This window comes from Triturus cristatus, chromosome 1_2 (genome assembly GCF_964204655.1).
Source record: "Triturus cristatus chromosome 1_2, aTriCri1.1, whole genome shotgun sequence".
NCBI lineage: Eukaryota > Metazoa > Chordata > Amphibia > Caudata > Salamandridae > Triturus > Triturus cristatus.
Genome location: NC_140580.1, coordinates 859,009,977 through 859,028,438, shown reverse-complemented (window position 1 = coordinate 859,028,438; position 18,462 = coordinate 859,009,977). Strand labels below are relative to the sequence as shown.

The 18,462-nt window shown below is 47.7% G+C and overlaps 1 protein-coding gene across 1 annotated transcript in view; it reads right to left on the bottom strand.

Moving 5' to 3' along the window:
• SLC66A1 (solute carrier family 66 member 1) overlaps positions 1–18,462 on the bottom strand; it is an 82,757-nt gene that overhangs the window by 34,911 nt on the left and 29,384 nt on the right. The window contains exons 2-3 of the mRNA XM_085609072.1: positions 17,605–18,081; positions 2,887–3,016 (exon numbers count right to left, since the gene is read on the bottom strand). Coding sequence (XP_085465198.1) covers positions 2,887–3,016; positions 17,605–17,789 — 315 coding nt within the window. The 5' untranslated portion in view covers positions 17,790–18,081. The remainder of the gene's footprint in view (positions 1–2,886; positions 3,017–17,604; positions 18,082–18,462) is intronic.

The window sequence follows — 18,462 nt, the reverse complement described above, 5'->3', positions numbered from 1 at the left end:
TGAGCAGTGTATACTACAAACATATACCACAAATGGAGCTTCTCTCCCGGATGTGGGCACATTGATATCACAGAGCGTTGATGACATATGTGACAGTTTATCGAATAATCCATTCCCTTCCTGTGACCACTTTAGACAGCAATTTCTCTCTAAATTATTTGCCTTCCATTCACCTCTTGGTTCGTGCCTTTTTCAATATCATTTTAAGTCAAACGTCATCTACTTAATCTGACCAGTTTCAACACAATGCCTTGCATCGAATATATCTTGGAAAAAATCAGTAAGTTACTGAAACTGTTAAGTTCTACCCAATGTATGTACTATCTCGTTTGTTATTATGGAACACATCATAGCTATGGCATTTTTTTAAATTGAAAAATTAACTTGAAAAAATAAAATACACCTCAAAGACAGCTTCCATCCAAAAGTTCCAACCGAAAACACTCACCAAGTTTTGACCCCAAAAAATGAACGTTGCATTCTATTTTTTGATGTTTTGGTCTGTGTCACCAGAAAACCAGAGGGAATTTCATGGTTCTTGGCCTCGGGCCTGTAAAAGGTAGTTCCAAGGACAACGGTTTAAGAATACGAGTATCCAGGTTTAACCTGAAAAGACCAGCTTGGAAATCTCTTGCCCCTATATGGACCCAAGTTGTATTTTGGTAGGGATAAATCTTTGTTTGCATCAGAGTGTAGACCTGACACATTGTGGTCCAAAGTGAGATCAACTGTGGTGACTGCAAATTACTTCAGAACCACAAGTATGCTCAAATGAAATTTTTGGACCATGGTTTCTAGATATTTCACCAGAGCTCACATTCTGATGCAGCCATTGTGCTGGCTCTCAAGTGAGGGTTGCAGTATTCAAGGGTCTCCGGGGCATTTTTTGCTTTCAAAAACGAACTCCTGCTTTGGGAGTTTTTTTTAGAAAAACAAAAAGCTTTAGTTGGCAGCTGTATTAAACGCGGCGGTCACTCAGCAAGGCTACAGTTCATTTAAAGCGGTTGCCTTGTGCCACACAAACTCCACTAGATAGGCTGCATTACTGGCTATGATACAGGACACAGGCGTTGTTCTCATCCATGCAGCAATCTTCACAGAGCTCTCGAGGCCGCCCCGCCTCACTCACTTGGGGCAGCTGACTCAGATCCCCACCATCGGCACCATTAAAAATCATGGAGCACGACAATTTAGACCAGTCGGCGACCACGCAGTGGCTACAGGAGAAAGCCCCATCCTGGAACTCTCTCAATCCGACCCCACCAAGTCCCCTATGTGATAAATCCACAGCCCTCCATCCAATCACTGGAACCTGGGACCGGAGAGGGAGCAATCAAGTGGGTGGAGGGGGCTACGGGGTCGATCCGAAGCTCACGCAAGTGCAGCCATTTGGGATCCTGGTCATCCCCAGGGTTCCCACTTTTAGTAGGTTTTTTTAACAGTTTGTCTTCACAGTTTTGAATTGCAGGTTCTCTGTTTTTAATTCATTGTCTTTCAGTCATGCAAATGCAGGCTGTTTTGCTCTTGCTTGCGAACACAATCACAGCATTAAACTCCATCATCAGAGTATCTAGTCCCATTACTGGAGCATCATGATAAACTATCGGGACCCATTAGAGGAACATCAAAAGATCAAGCACTGGAGTCTATAATCAAAACATCAGCACCGCATGTCCGAGCATTCAGACCGAGCACTGTGACCACTCTTCACGGTGTTAGCTCTTTCATCAAGACCCATCAATGGAGCACTGGGCCCCACCGCCACATCATCTGCATCCCAGGAGCATGAGGGCCCTCTCATCGGATGTTCACTCTTGTGCTTCATAGACCTATCGCAATACTTTATTTTCAAAGAACAAAGACTACTGTATTTTTTATTTTAAAGATTTTTACTCTGAGCATCGAGCAACTGTCATTTGGAATAGTGCATGAGTATTTACTTAAAATAAAAAATAAAAATAATAGTAATTAAAATTCTCTTTTATTTTTTGCTACATTTAACAATAAACTCTCAGTCAGTTGTCTGCCCTAAATTTCAGCTATTCATAATCCTCTTCTATAGTAGACCCCCTTTGAGCAGAGCACCAGAGCTCTAACGCCCAATGTCTTTTGCTCTTGGTGCTGCTACCTCCGTCGCTTTACCTGCCAAACGGTCTATGGTTTTGTGTGTCGCTTCAGCCTCTCTTCTGCCACTCATTATTTCTACTGGCCCTAGGTCGCATGTTCAGCCGCTCTGGATTTGTGGAGATGGTTCAAATAATTTGATGCACTGTGGATGCAGACCAGAAGATGACAGCATTAGAGTGCACATCATTTGGAGCAGTGGAAACGGGAAATGTAGTGTAGTGTAGGGAGCGAGAGAAGGGGTCTAGGTGCTGAAAAGGAGTATCTTTATTTACTTGTCGAAAAAGGACTATTGGAACACTAAGGCCTGCAGTGCTGTTCAGAAGTATTATTAGATTGGTCGATGCCTTGGAACCAGGTCGGTAGGGAGCTCCATAACCTTCAACTATGTACAACAACTCATTGTCCCTTGGTCTTAGAGATCCCAGTATTGACAATATAGTTTAACAGGCCCTTTTCACCCCCTCTGCAACTCAAGCCCAATATAACTGCCGCTCTTCAGCCCTGCTCCCACCAATGCCTCCTTGGAGATGATGCCCCATGCCCTAGTGTCCCCCTGCAGCCATGCATTTGTTGACAGTCAGTCATTCCTCCCTTCATCCCCTGCTCTGCTCCCAAAACCAACCTTTGTGCTGGACATTTAAACTCTCTTGTGCCTCAGCCCTACCTCTCTTTGAACCGGTGCTGCTCTCCTTCCCCGGTACACCTCAGACAGAGGCACTTCACATTCACACATAAGTTCATGGTTGGAGGAGTTTGTACCTGAAGAGGTAGCTGGTGAGCCAGGAAAGCGCCAATGAGGTTACAAGAGTCCCCGAACAGCCACGCCAGTAGAAACCAGATGGACAGGGCCTTGTCCATGTTCCCAGTCTTGCATGACTGCCAGTACTGCCTGCAAGGGGGACATTACAGAGATGATCATGAACACAGATACTAGTCAGTTCAACTGAGCGTAAATGCACAGACGGGTTAGTGCAATTATTGGTTATCTTAAGCACTGGTGAGTAAAGGCGTAGGGAAGTGCAAGAGTTGATTAAATGGAGCAGTGGGGTGTGGGTGTGTACAAGTGCGCGCATGAGCAAGGGCACACGTGTTTAACGTAGGTGGGTGAAAAAATGGGCACAAATATAGCAATTAATGGAGAAAGCAGCTGAGTAATTGTTAGGAATTAAAACTACAGGTAAGAATGTAAAAAGCACAGGTGAGTAAGCATGGACGAGTGTAGACGTGAATATGCCAAGTTGAGGGTAAGTACAGGCGTTTTGAGAAAGTATGAAAGTTATAGCATGGGTGAGTGAAGATTTCACCTATGGCATGGTTGCATAAACATGTGGATGACTACAGGCATATACAAATGTAGGCATAGGTGGGAAATGAGTGTGCAAATTGGTAAATGCAGGTTTGGGCAGGAAAAATGATTAATAAGTATAGGTGTGGGTCAGCACATGTAGCTGTAGGCATGAACAAGGGAAGGCATGAATGCAAATTACGAACATCACACCATTGCAAGAGGTTAATACTCATTTGGCAAAATGGTAATGAAAATAGGCCCGCTCCAATGCATTTACAGATGCTGTCTGATTTGAATGCTTGTTACACAATATGGTCGTTTTTGAAATGTGTGTGGTCAAGTTCAATAACCTGTTGTTATTTTAATGTATTGTATTTGATGCTCCCGATTTCAGTATTTTTAGATTTGTGTGCTATACTGTAATGCTTATTGATGTGATTGTTGCTTGAGCTTTTATGGCATTTATACATAGCCAAATAAAACTTTGATTGATTGACCATAAGATAATGTCCATCAGTGCCATCTCTCAATAAGTCCCATGGAGACTGATGGAGCAGGTAAAGAAAAATGTTGTACATCTATTCTGCATGAAATTCTAATACTTAATCGTTCTAATATTAATTTGTACTAATTAGTTTGACGTGGAAATACTAATCAACTATTTACATCTTAATAAACACGAAATACACGTGGAACTAAAATGCTAAATAATTAAATAATTAACTATGGTACGCAAACTAACTGTAGGATGTGTTGAATTAGAAAATTGCATGATTTATGTTGCTTTTGTGACGGTTTGTGCTTCCAGTGTTGTGGAATGGTGAGTATTATTGCTTTAAATGTTGCTCCAAGCTAGGAAAAATACTAAAATATATGGGGATTAGTGTGGTTTTAAGATTAGAATCTTCATTTCTATATATTAATTACCGTTGTGTTTGTTTTTGCTTAAGTTGGCATTCGGGCCTACTAGGCCGCAGTACTTAAGTTTGAGTTCGGAAGTGGCCACCGTCATGTGAGCGCGATGCCTACTGCGCAGACTCGGATGGCTCTGAAGATCTCCAGTCGACCTCCGAATAAAGGCGAGATGTTCCTTGTCAAAGATAGGAACGTGGAGGACTGCCAAGACCCAACTAGTGTGAATGGCTGAAAAGACAATAAGGCACCTGCACAAGAAAGTTTACTTGTTGTTACTTCGGTACTTTCGCCTGTGAACCCGTGAAAAGAATACAATTCTGGGAGATGTCATACTCTGTCCCATGGGAAGCAGGCAAACCTGGGAATATCACCACTTCTTGCAAATTCAGAGAATTTAGCCAATCAGAACACTTCTACTCTAAAATAGTTGCATATTGTCTTAAAGTAGGGAGAACATAGGGTATATAAGGGGAAATTTAGAAGGGGTCCGTATCTCATTTCCCGTTGATGACTGTTGGTGTGGAGGATCGATTGACTAGTTCATTGGCGCGATTGCCTGGTCCTTGTCATAATTGTGGGGACTGCGTCGTGCTGAGGGAGACTTCCTGAACTTACCTGGTTTCTCTTTGACTAAAGAGGGACGATTTCACCGGAAGGGATTTGGTTTATGCATTGGGTTGACGGGTTCTTCTGGAAGTGGTCGCCAATATCAAATTTTAGGTAAATATATTTGTTGTGTTGACCAAAAGAAATATGAATTGAACTGTTATCATGAATATGCCAACAGATTGAATTAATAGATAAACTGAAATATTGATTAATAAGAAAATGAGTTTGTGATTCTTTAATTAGGTATTGAAAGTAAATCGAACGGTTCCGAAGCTTTAAAATGTGTTTTAGCTGTTCTAAATCACCATCAACCAGTCCAACTAATTGGTCCATCGACCAAGTGGTGCAGTGCCTTGATGTTAAAGTTAGGATTCTATAGGTGCTGATGTATATGATGTATATAATGTAAAGAATTTCCTTCCGATAGGTAACAAGGTACCCCCATATGTCCAGCACTTTTACCTCCTGTGTGCAGATTCGAGAGAGAAGCAGGAGTGTTGGTGTTATGGACCCCACCAATGAATGAATGAATGTATGAATGAGTAATGCGGTGATGAATCTGTGACATAAGGAGATATGTAAATTTGCCCTTTTACGCTGGAGCAAGACCATTAAACATCCTACAAGGGATGACTGATCGAGAAACCCCGGATGGGTCCACAGAGGTATCTGAACATGATATGCACCTCCCCTAATTCAGAATAATGCAATACTCAATTTTGATAAATATTAGATCAGTGTTCTTAGAGTTCACCAGCTCATAGTGCATCTGCAGAGCCTCTATCTAAACATGTCGGGACCCCTACGGGGACAATAAAACATAGCTGAATTTATGGCTACTAGGGAGCCAATTCCCCATCTCAACAAAGAACCCCTGACAAGGCCAAAAGGCTTACGCTCCAACAATGTTATGTCGGCCTCTATAGTATCAGTGCAGTGGCCAGGCTACAGGAATCCATTTACATGCGATGGAACCCCATATGAGCTATGCAATCTAATGTGGAAGTGCAACAGTCACCAGAATCCCCAGGGACCTGAGAAAGGTTTTCTATAGTTTAGGGGAATCATTAATTACCTCTCAGTTAAGGGCTGAGAGCACACAAAGTTTCAGGCCTCTGTAAAATGCCAGTTATATCTACTATATTTGGTTCCCACTGGAATGGCAAACTCTGGGAGCCACCTCTGCAGCTCTCCACTATTCGACAGAAGGCAACAGAATCTCCCATCTAGATTTGGCAGTACCCCATTACCACTTTGCGAGAGTATGCATGTGATCAAGTAAGGGCTTTGAACCCTCGCAGCTGTGCCAAGAAAAATGTTAGCGATTGTGTGGAAAGTGGGATTTGAGTGGGCACGAGGATGAGGGCTGTGCGTCACAATATTAACACCAATAATATCACCCTGCACAATGCAGACTAACAACAAATTGTCCAAGTACCTATACTTAGGGGAGTATAGATTTAGTATTCTGAACTTCGCGTTTACTTACATTGACAACATAATGGTAGTCGATATAAGTGCAGGTCCATATTTAAACTTTGATCTAATGGCACAAGACCTAAACGGGGAAAGCATTGCAGCCCGTTTGACACCCCTTAGGTTGAAAATGGGGTACAGCTCAACACCATTTTCAGACATAGAAGGAATTACAGGATTCCTGCTTACAGTGTATGTGTATCACACCAGAAGGCTGTAATAGCTCTGGTAGGATTTATCTTGAGCACGTAAATTGAATTAGTGACACCAAATCTTCTCACTTAGGTCTACCGAATACAAACATGCTCTGGTTCTACTGAATTCAAATCTGCTGGCTTGAATCATATTGTACCTGGGTAAGCATGCTCTCAGCCTACTCTGGCTATGCCCGCTTGCTCTGAGCCCGATGTGCCAGCATTTACATTCTCTAGGGTGCTCCTGTGCTAATGTAGCCAAGTCTGCTATCTTCTCCTAGTACAGCAAAGACTGCCGCACTGGTCAGATGGTAGACAAATGTGTCTGATCTGGTCCTATCACACCCACTTCTGAATCCTTTGGGCCCACTGTACAAGAATCCCTGTTCTCCAGACCTATTGAACCGAGTAAACAAAATGTTCTACTACCCAAGTATCCAGGGTCTAACTAATTACCTGCAGACAGCAAGTACCCATCGCATTTCCCCCCATGAATAACGTGAATTATATGTTGCTTCGTATTGCAGGTCTCATCTCAAGCACTTTAAATCATTGGTGTTACTATTACCTAATGTAACAGTATACATATTTACCAGTCTAACACAGATGGAAGGCTGACTTGGCCTTGCTGACACACAAACGTGTGATCTGCAGATCAAAGGGGAGATCAGCAGCGACCAGTTAAACTACTAAGTCATCTTGCCAGCTAAAGATCATGGGCTGAGATATACAGCAGCATAGAGGACTGAGGATTCTCAGCTTTGTTCAAAACCACACTACAAATTCTCTTCCCGCGACACAGATGGAGGAAGCAAAAGACAGAAAGCTAAAAATAGTGCTGAAATCTGCAACTAAACCATGTTCAAAGTAAAAGCCTGCCACTCCAGCAAGTACAAAGGGAAGTAAATTACTCAGCTCCATGTGTAACGAGGAAGTATTCTGCTGAGCTGTGTATAATGGAGAACACCACCTGAAGGTTTTGCCACCACAGATAATCTCTGACAGAACCCTGCCGCCCTCAGAGACCACAACTTTTAAGAGAAGTACTGATTTCTCCCAACCCCCTCCTCCCTCTTAAAGCCTGTGCCACATACCATGCCACCAGTCTCTGCCCCTGCAGGGCCTATATAGCCTACTATGCTGCACCAACCAGCCCAGATTTTCCAGGTCACATATTTCTGATGCGGACAATGATTGTCACACTGAAACCTTAAGGTTTACCACTCTATAGTGAGCTCTCTGTACACCAGGCTCTCGACACCCATTATCCGATGTTTAGCACCCTTTTCCACCCCAGAATCCACTGCGAGTCCTCGTCTGCCACCCCATGATGCCATTGTTTGGCAGTCTCGCCTCTCTCCAGAGATCCCAGCACTCACTTTATGGCCTACCAATACCATCAGTACTCCATATCCTCTGTATCCCTCCGCTAGGCACACGACTCACACTATCCCATCTACATTGCCCTCAGCTGGCCCTTGCATTTTAGCACCAACTTGTCAAGAATTCCTGTCATGCGAGGGGAGGAAAACGGTAACCAGCGAAAACGGACTACATCTCCCAGGATACTTAGCGGTTGAGAGGTTATGTAAACAGGAGAGCTGTTACATAACTCAAGGAAAACACGCCCTTATGTAAACAGGAGAGCTGTTACATAACTCAAGGAAAACACGCCCTTATGTAAACAGGAGAGCTGTTAAATAACTCAAGGAAAACACGCCCTATAAAGGGAGGAACCGGGAGGTACAAGGCTGTCGGATATTGTGTTTACACCGACGTACCTGCTTAGTGAAGAAGCAGTGTTCCGGAGTGGTGCTCCAGTAAGGCAAGAACGGAGGTAGGTCGAGTCGTTACTCCCTGGGCCGTTTCTTGCCCCATCGTCACCTGTGAAGGACCCGGAAGCTCTACCGGATAACCATTGAGCTTCGCTTTTTGACTCGGCTGAGTCAAAGCGCAGTGGCGCTTTTGCTGGTTGGAGTCGTAACTCCCAGCCCGACCAGAGATACAGGGACTGCCAGCTGTAACGCACACCAGGAGGTGTTTGCCGCGTTACAGACTCGGAAGTCCACAGGATCGATCGAGCGGCTGCTCTCGGTTCAGTCTTCTTTGCTTGTGATTGGGGTATCGGTGACGCATCACCAGGAGGTGACTCCGCGTCCCGGTGCAGTCTGAGGAAGAGGTTGAGCGGCTGCTCCCTTCAGGTAGAGACCCCGGCTGGGTGTTTCCCTGACTCCTCGATTCTCCCCAACACTCTTCGTGCCCCTCACAGCCTACCGATTGGCATTGTCGGCCATTTCATTTCTGCCCTCTGTTGGCATACGCCGGGATCGGCGTATATGCAGAGGACGGTTAGGACCATCCGTGCTGTGGGCTGGTAATGTACTTAGCCTGGAGGATTCCAGTGACTATAACCTTTGTTTATTCCTTGTATTATTTTTGCCTTCATTAAAATAACTAAACCTTCACAAGTGGTTGCGTTCTCATTATCGTGTCTGTTAAACGATCCTGAGACGTTCAGGGCGTTACAAAATATCCGACCTTAATAACACTAACGGTCTCCCGGTCGATAACAGACATGGCAACACTTGATGATGTGCTGGCTGCTTTAGCGACCGTGCAAATTGAATTGGCTGCCTCCAGGCAAGAAACAGCCGATGTAAAAGCCAGACTGGATGCTATCCAATTGGACCCGCTCACGCCCAGCACCTCCCTCACGAACCAGACCCCTGCGGTAGTAGTGGAAATGCCGGTAGCCGTCCCCTTGGCAACACCAGAGAGGTACAGTGGGGATCCTAACACAGTGCAGGTATTCCTCACACAAGTGGCGCTACATTTATCGTGCAAACCAAGGGCGTTCCCCACGAGTCAGGCTCGTGTGGCTTTCCTTATATCCTATTTGGCTGGAAACGCGGCACAATGGGCCGTACCTCTGGTGAGCAGGGACGACCCCATCTTATGTGATTGGGGTGCTTTTCGCGAGGAATTCCTGAAAGTCTTCGACAGAAGGGCTGACTCGTACACGGCGGACCGTGAAATGCTTGAGTTGAGACAGGGATCCAACGACCTGGTGCAGTATCTCAACGCGTTCCGAAGGCTGGTTGCGGAAACCAAGTGGCCTGTTGCTAAACAGACGGCGCTCTTCCATCACGGGCTGTGCGATGAGCTCAAGGATGCCGTGGCTCATATTGACCCACAACCCAAGACATGTGAGGGCCTTATCAACCTGGTATTACGGCTGGAACATAGGCTAAGTGAAAGAAAGGGGGATCATGGGAGAAAAGGAAAATCCCTTCCATCCTATGTGACAGTGGGAAGTCCTGAAACTTCCACCGCATCCAAGGGAGAACCCATGGACATCGGCGCAATACGAGCGAGCCTCACAGCCACGGAGAAAGAGTCACGCCGTAAACAAGGATTGTGCCTATATTGTGGCAAAAAAGGCCACTACGTACGTGAATGCCCTGCCAAACCAAAGACGTCACGTTATCGGGCCAAACGGTCGGTAACAGCCGTGGTGGACGTACCGGCGGAAAACTAGAGGACTCCCAGACCAAAGAAGGGGCATCTCGGAGTCACTCATCCATCCCTTCACTTTCCAACTCGGTCACTAAGGGACAACGACACCTGTTTCTCACGGTGCACGTGGGAGTGCATGACCAGTGGATACCCGTTGTGGCCATGGTGGATTCAGGGGCCACTGGCATGTTTATGGACCACAACGAGGCATGCAGGCTAGGGCTAGTGCTTCTTCCCAAAGCTGTACCCGAAGACGTCTATGCTGTAGACGGAAGGCGATTGGTGACGGGGCCCATCGGGCAGCACACGGGGGTCCTTCCGATGAGATGTGGGAGGAACCATTTGGAACAAATCGATTTTAACATCATCCGAGCGCCCCAATATGGCGTCATATTGGGATTGCCGTGGCTACAGAAACACAACCCCTCTGTGGATTGGCCAACACATCGCATCGAACTGACGTCACCGTATTGCATCCTGCATTGTGGAATAAGAACGGAATCCCTTGACGCAGATGAGAGCGGGAGTCAGACGGTGGCTACAGCGGCAGAAAAAGATGTGGCTCTCCCCCAGGCTTATCACAGTTTTGAGGATGTATTTGATGAGGTGAAGGCGGAAGTGCTACCACCACATAGACAGTTTGACTGCCAGATCGACCTGGTGCCAGGGGCCAGCGTTCCCAGCGGCAGGCTGTATGCCCTGACGGAGCCTGAAAACGTGCATCTCCGGGGGTACCTGGATAAACTCCTCAAGCTAGGATTCATCCGCCCGTCCAAGTCTCCGGCCGCCTCGCCACTCTTCTTCATCCCGAAGGCTAATGGGGAGCTGAGAGCCTGTGTGGACTTTAGGGCATTGAATGCGATAACCGTAAAGAATCGGTACCCCTTGCCTCTCATCAGTGTACTTCTGGAACAGGTCAAGAAAGCTCGTATCTACACCAAGTTGGATTTGAAAGGGGCATACCATCTGGTGCGCATGAGGAACGGAGACGAGTGGAAGACCGCCTTTAAGACCAGGTTCGGCCTTTTTGAGTACCTCGTCATGCCGTTCGGTCTGTGCAACGCCCCGGCAGCCTTTCAGTACTTTTTGAATGAGGTATTCAGAGAGGAGTTGGATATCTACGTGGTCGTATATATCGACGACATCCTCATCTATTCGTCCAGTGTGGAGGAGCACGTACACCACGTCAAAGCTGTGCTCCAAAAGCTGAGGGAAAACATGCTGTTTTGTAAACTCAGCAAGTGTGACTTCCACGTCACATCCGTGGAATTCCTCGGAGTGATGCTGAGTCCAGAGGGACAGGAGATGGCAGAACGAAAGATCAAGGCGGTGAAAGAATGGCCGGTGCCCCAAAGCGTGAAGGACGTCCAAAGTTTCATTGGCTTCGCCAACTTTTACAGGCGGTTTATAGATGGATTTTCAGGATTGGTGGCCCCAATCACACAGCTACTGAGGAAGTCCAAGGAGTTTGTCTGGTCCCCTGAAGCGAACAAAGCCTTTGAGGCCCTGAAAAGCGCCTTTGGTAAGGCGCCGGTGTTGGCTCACCCCTATCCGGATCTCCCCTACGTGGTGGAAGCGGACGCATCGGATGTGGCGCTGGGGGCTATCTTGTCCCAACGCAACCACGACACAGGGGTGCTTCATCCCGTTGCATACATGTCCCGCAAACTCAACGACGCCGAACGCAACTACCATATTGCGGAGAAGGAGCTTCTCGCAATCAAGGACGCCTTCACCGAATGGAGGCATTGGTTGATGGGGGCAAGACATGTGGTATCGGTGTACACAGACCATCGTAACCTACAGTTCATGACGGCCACAAGACACCTTTCTCCCAGACAGCTGCGGTGGATGATCTTCTTTGCGGGGTTCAACTTCCGCATCACATATCGGCCGGGGACGGAAAACCGGAAGGCGGACGCCCTGTCCCGTCAATCTGCAGTTAAGGAACCATTGCCTGCGACCGAGCATTCCATCATTTCCCCGAGGATGGTATTGGGGGTTATCCAACCGGATACTTTCCTGAGGGGAATAAAGAGAGGGATCAGGTCATTCGCATGGCGGAGGAGGCTCCTCAGTCACAGAGAATGGCAGCTGAAGGACGGGATACCCCTGAAGGGCAGGTGCCTATTGATACCCACGCCTAGGCTAAGGAAACAAGCATTCATCTGGTGCCATGACTCTCCATGCGCAGGTCATTTGGGCTTTGAAAAAACGGTGGCTAGCATGGGACGGCATTTCTGGTGGCCAACCATGAGAGTGGATGTCAGGAGGTGGGGACAGGAGTGTCCTACGTGTGCTACCATGAAGGCCGACCATGGCCGAACCCAAGGGCTCTTACATCCACTTCCGACCCCGGATAGACCATGGGATAGCATATCACTGGACTTCGTGGTGGGCCTACCGGTAGACCAGGGGATGACGGCAATACTGGTGGTGGTGGATTACTTGACGAAAATGGGGCACTTCATCCCCTGCAAGAGAGTCCCTACGGCCGGGGAATTGGCGTCACTACTCCTAAAGAATGTGGTACGACTGCATGGATTACCTGGGGTGATCGTGTCGGACCGGGGGCCGCAGTTTACTGCGCAATTCTGGAAGACCTGGTGCACTGCGCTGCATGTTAAGACCGCCCTGTCCACCAGCTACCACCCTCAAACGGACGGCCAAACCGAGCGCCTGAACCAAACGCTCAAACAGTATCTGCGATGTTTTGTGGACCAGGGCAGGGAAGAATGGGTCGACTTGCTATGGGTTGCAGAGATAGCCTATAACAACGCCACTCACAGCTCCACACAGTCATCTCCGTTCTATAGCAACTATGGCCAACATCCCAGGTTCTTGCCATTTCTACATCCGTTCAGAGAGGACAGGATTCCCGCCACAGCGGACAGGGTGGCACACATAAAAGACACGTTGATGCGCTCAAGGGCTGTCCTAATAGAGGCCAAGAGAAGATACAAGGCTGCGGCAGACAGGAAGAGAAGGCCCGGGCCACTGTACCGCACTGGAGACTACGTCTGGATATCCACAAGAAACATGAGGTTTCGAAAGAACAGTGTGTTCCATCCCAAGTACATGGGCCCCTATCGAATTACCAAGTGTATGGGTCCCGTGAACGTGAAGGTGTGCTTGCCCCAGTCATTGCGGATACACCCTGTCTTTCATGTATCATTGCTCAAACCAGCACCATCCAAGCCGTCTGGGACACCTAGGCCGGTATGCGTGGAGTCGGAGGTGGAGTATGAAGTGTCGGGCATACGGGCGTCCAAATGGCGCAGGGGGAAGCTGTGGTACCTGGTTGCGTGGAAAGGCTATGGCCCGGAGGAGCAGTCATGGGAACCGGCTGAAGGGGTTCATGCTCCGCGCTTGGTCTCCTTGTTCCATCGGCGTTTTCCTGCCAGCGCTGGACCCGTGGGGAGCCGCTGAGAGGGAGGATGTACTGTCAAGAATTCCTGTCATGCGAGGGGAGGAAAACGGTAACCAGCGAAAACGGACTACATCTCCCAGGATGCTTAGCGGTTGAGAGGTTATGTAAACAGGAGAGCTGTTACATAACTCAAGGAAAACACGCCCTTATGTAAACAGGAGAGCTGTTACATAACTCAAGGAAAACACGCCCTTATGTAAACAGGAGAGCTGTTACATAACTCAAGGAAAACACGCCCTATAAAGGGAGGAACCGGGAGGTACAACGCTGTCGGATATTGTGTTTACACCGACGTACCTGCTTAGTGAAGAAGCAGTGTTCCGGAGTGGTGCTCCAGTAAGGCAAGAACGGAGGTAGGTCGAGTCGTTACTCCCTGGGCCGTGTCTTGCCCCATCGTCACCTGTGAAGGACCCGGAAGCTCTACCGGATAACCATTGAGCTTCGCTTTTTGACTCGGCTGAGTCAAAGCGCAGTGGCGCTTTTGCTGGTTGGAGTCGTAACTCCCAGCCCGACCAGAGATACAGGGACTGCCAGCTGTAACGCACACCAGGAGGTGTTTGCCGCGTTACAGACTCGGAAGTCCACAGGATCGATCGAGCGGCTGCTCTCGGTTCAGTCTTCTTTGCTTGTGATTGGGGTATCGGTGACGCATCACCAGGAGGTGACTCCGCGTCCCGGTGCAGTCTGAGGAAGAGGTTGAGCGGCTGCTCCCTTCAGGTAGAGACCCCGGCTGGGTGTTTCCCTGACTCCTCGATTCTCCCCAACACTCTTCGTGCCCCTCACAGCCTACCGATTGGCATTGTCGGCCATTTCATTTCTGCCCTCTGTTGGCATACGCCGGGATCGGCGTATATGCAGAGGACGGTTAGGACCATCCGTGCTGTGGGCTGGTAACGTACTTAGCCTGGAGGATTCCAGTGACTATAACCTTTGTTTATTCCTTGTATTATTTTTGCCTTCATTAAAATAACTAAACCTTCACAAGTGGATGCGTTCTCATTATCGTGTCTGTTAAACGATCCTGAGACGTTCAGGGCGTTACACAACTATCCATTAGAAGTAAAACGTCTCCTACTCGAGTACTGGCAGTGAATGTTGATTTGTTTGCTACCACTAGTAAAATCCTACAAAGTATTTAAATGACTGTATAAGGTATCTATGTGATACTGATTTTTCTTTAAATTACTAAATTCTTTACTCTGGACGACCAGTTCCTTTACCCCAGTATTTGATATGAACTAGACTACGACATACTGCTTATATTCATTCCTCGTATGGATGTTCCCATTTCCCTTAAACCACTAATGTCTGACCTATAAGTTGTAGCCTGTCGGCCCTTAACGGATTCTTTCATTTTGTGCACTTGGGGCCATCCCAAATGTGGCCAGGCATTTCTCGCTAACCAGACGTTCCTCAAATGATTGTGCAGTTCCTTTGTACTTATGTGTAGATGTCAGTTACCTTTACAGCACACACTGCAAACGGTGCAAGAGCAATCAAGGGGTGAGCCTGAGACTAGAGGACTAAGGGTGGTGAAGGAATCTGGGGTGTCAGTGGAAGCTGAATTCAAGCCTGAAAGTGTGAGTCCAATTAGGTGTGACTTGTAAAGTGTTTATTCAGTTCCTGGGGGTGCTTCAAATCTCTGTCCAGGGCCTTGCTTTGGATAAACTGGCCTGGATGTCCAGAGAAGTTCCTCGTGACTTCACCTTTCCCTGGTGTCCACTTCAGTGAGGCCTTATTAGTGTTTATTCTAGTAGGGCCTTGCTACCTAGAGGGTGTGCTGCATTTGGCAAAGCCATAAACACAGGTTTAGTTGCGCCCAATGTGTGCTTTAGCCTCGTATGTTGGACAAGACCTTTATTGACCCATGAAAAAGGCGTCTGGCTGCATGTCTATCAGAAGAGTTTGTGGATCCCAAGTCAAAAATGTTTATGGGGCCCCATTCTGCATCTCATCTCAAACTGGAAAAAAGGTTGTCTTAGAAAATCAAAGGCAGGATTTGTCATCACTTAATAGCAAGGCTGTGCTATATACATTCATTGTATGGCAGGAGCGGGGGCCCTAAAATAAGGGGAGCCATGACAAAGATCCCCAGCTGCCTCCCTGATGATGGCCCTGGGTGGCTGTAGCAAATGGCGCATGAGGACAGCAGGCCACAGAGTGGAGGTAACTGCCTCCCTTATGATTACCCTGGGAGACTGTAGCAAATGGCGCATGAGGACCGCAGGCCACAGAGTGGAGGTAACTGCCTCCCTTATGATTACCCTGGGAGACTGTAGCAAATGGCGCATGAGGACCGCAGGCCACAGAGTGGAGGTAACTGCCTCCCTTATGATTACCCTGGGAGACTGTAGCAAATGGCGCATGAGGACCGCAGGCCACAGAGTGGAGGTAACTGCCTCCCTTAGGATTACCCTGGGAGACTGTAGCAAATGGCTGATGAGGACAGCTGGCCACAGTGGGGAGGTAGCTGCCTCCCCTCTGATGGCGCTGGGAGGCTGTAGCAAATGCCTGATGAGGACAGCAAGCCACAGTGTGTAGGTAGCGGTCTCCCTTGCGATGGCCATGAGTGGCTGTAGCAAATGGCTGATGAGGACAGCAGTTATGACAGATGAGGATAGCAAGCCACAGTGTGGAGGTAGCAGCCTCCCTTGTGATGGGCCTGGGAGGCTGTAGCAAATGCCGGATGAGGCCAGCAGGCCCCAGTGTGGAGGTAGTGAGCCTCGGAGAGATTAAGCACATGCACAACTTGAACCTTATAACCAGAAGGCTAGGAGTACACCAGTGGGAGATGCATGCTTAAACAGACACAAGCCACATGACTAGAGCTCCTCCTTTCAATGTCTAATGTCCCTGGACCTTTAGTGAGACCCCCCGCCCCCACCTTCTTCCCTCCTCCGTACAATGCAGCTGTTCAATAATGGGCAGTAGTAGGTGGGATAACAGGTTATGTATTACTCCACTTTGCCACAGTTCAGCTGTGGCCTTGAGAGGAGGAAGGGAGAGGGAATGGAGACAGGGAGTAGTGTTTAGACTTGTGTGAAAGAGTGACCAGGTCCATCTCGGTGGCTCGCCTGGCCAGTGTGACCTCGCTTGGGTCATTACCCACAAAACAGAGTACACACTACAGCTCGCGCAATCTTTCTGATTCCTGACTAAATTGAAGCAATACAAAAATACAACACCTTTGAGATGATCTTAACAATCAAGTATTGTGTGTTAAGTTCCCACATATCCAACGAGAACAGGAGCGTTCGTCTCCTGCAACCAAGTTACCCTCCCAACCACCAAACCGGAACTCTTTCCCATTCCAAAGAGCAGACATAAGGCATTGTGCAGTGTTTGAGGTTATTGGAGTTGTATATTCTTCTTTGCAATATTTAAGAGTTAATGGGGCTGGATACTGAACAACAGCATCTTCTGCACTACGGCTCAGATGAAAATTATGGATCTAATTCCATTTCGAGTGCAAATTCTCCTTGACACTCGAAATGGGACTCTAAGGTGGTTGGTTTTTACCCACGTGCTAATTGTACATATGCTATTTGCGCATGTGCCAATTATTATATACCCAGCGCTATTTGACCTCAGGTTTTTGGCAGGTGAAACGTGGAACGGATCTTGTTGGAAATAGCACTAAATGTTATTTCATGCACCCTAAATGCATTCCAGCGTGCACAAATTGGAATTTCGCCTCCTGGGTTAGATCACCATGGGGAATTAGGAGCAGTGTGGCGATAGAAGACTACGAACAGGGGACTCAAAAGCATTAGGAGGGAGGAGGGCATGAGACGATCACAGTGGAGAACCATCAACATTGTAAGCATGGGGCATGAGTAGTGTGTGGGTACAATGTTGCACATGGAGGTCATAGAGGTGCATAAGCAGAAAGAAACAAACACGGGAGGCTGAAACAGCACAAGCGACATGATGTTCTAAAGCGCCTGTGAAGCCACAAGTAGTGATAGAGTTTGTGAATCAGCACCAAAGGTGCCTCAAGCAATAAGGTAGCAGGAATAATCGATTAGTGCATAAAGTATTTCACTTACGGGAAGGAGGCTCCCATGAAGCACAGGAGGGAGAAAAGTCCCAAGATCACACTGGCCATGTCACGGCTACCCTGGGTGCACTCATACAGAACGATCCAGATCCACTGGGTGCCATTGGGACAGTCAGAAATGTTACCCATTGAGGACATGGCACCCAGCTGACCGCGAAACATGGGGACATCCATGGTGTCCAGCTTCAAGGGGAGGTCTTCAGAAGATGGTCATTCACTGAAGGAGCGTGGGCCCTTGGGGCAGTCACTGACTGGAGCCAGGAAGATCATCAGATGTTTGCTCGTTGAAGGACAGCAGACACAGGCGTCGCTCGATCACCTGAACCTTCGGAAGCTCATTCATTGGAGGAGAGACGATTCTTAGCACATCCACTGAAGACAATTCAACCCTCAGCCAGTAAACAACAGTGGATCTTTTGGACACTCGTTCACTAGAGGGGAGATGTTTTCAAGCTCCGAGACCAACCTGCCCAAAAGAGAAAATGCAACTTAATACACCATCATAAGAAGGAAGCCCCAGCAGCACCCCTCCACCCAAAATTTTCAATAACTGCCTATGGCAAGGTGCTTCAGCAAATCAAACGCTCGCATCCAGCATCTGGGGTCACAGAAGGGCGTAAGATGGATACCTGGCGAGGCCAAGATATTCTTCTATGCTCCTCAGTTCACTAAGATGAATACCATTTAATTTGGTTATTCCTGCGCCTCTATATGACACATGACAGCATTTCAAAGACACCGAAGTGTGATATGAAGTGCCACAAACCATATTAACAAACACTTGCAAAGCAAAAAAGGTGTTGCCTTTAAAATCAGTTAGCCAACGGTTGGGATCTGACAATGCCTG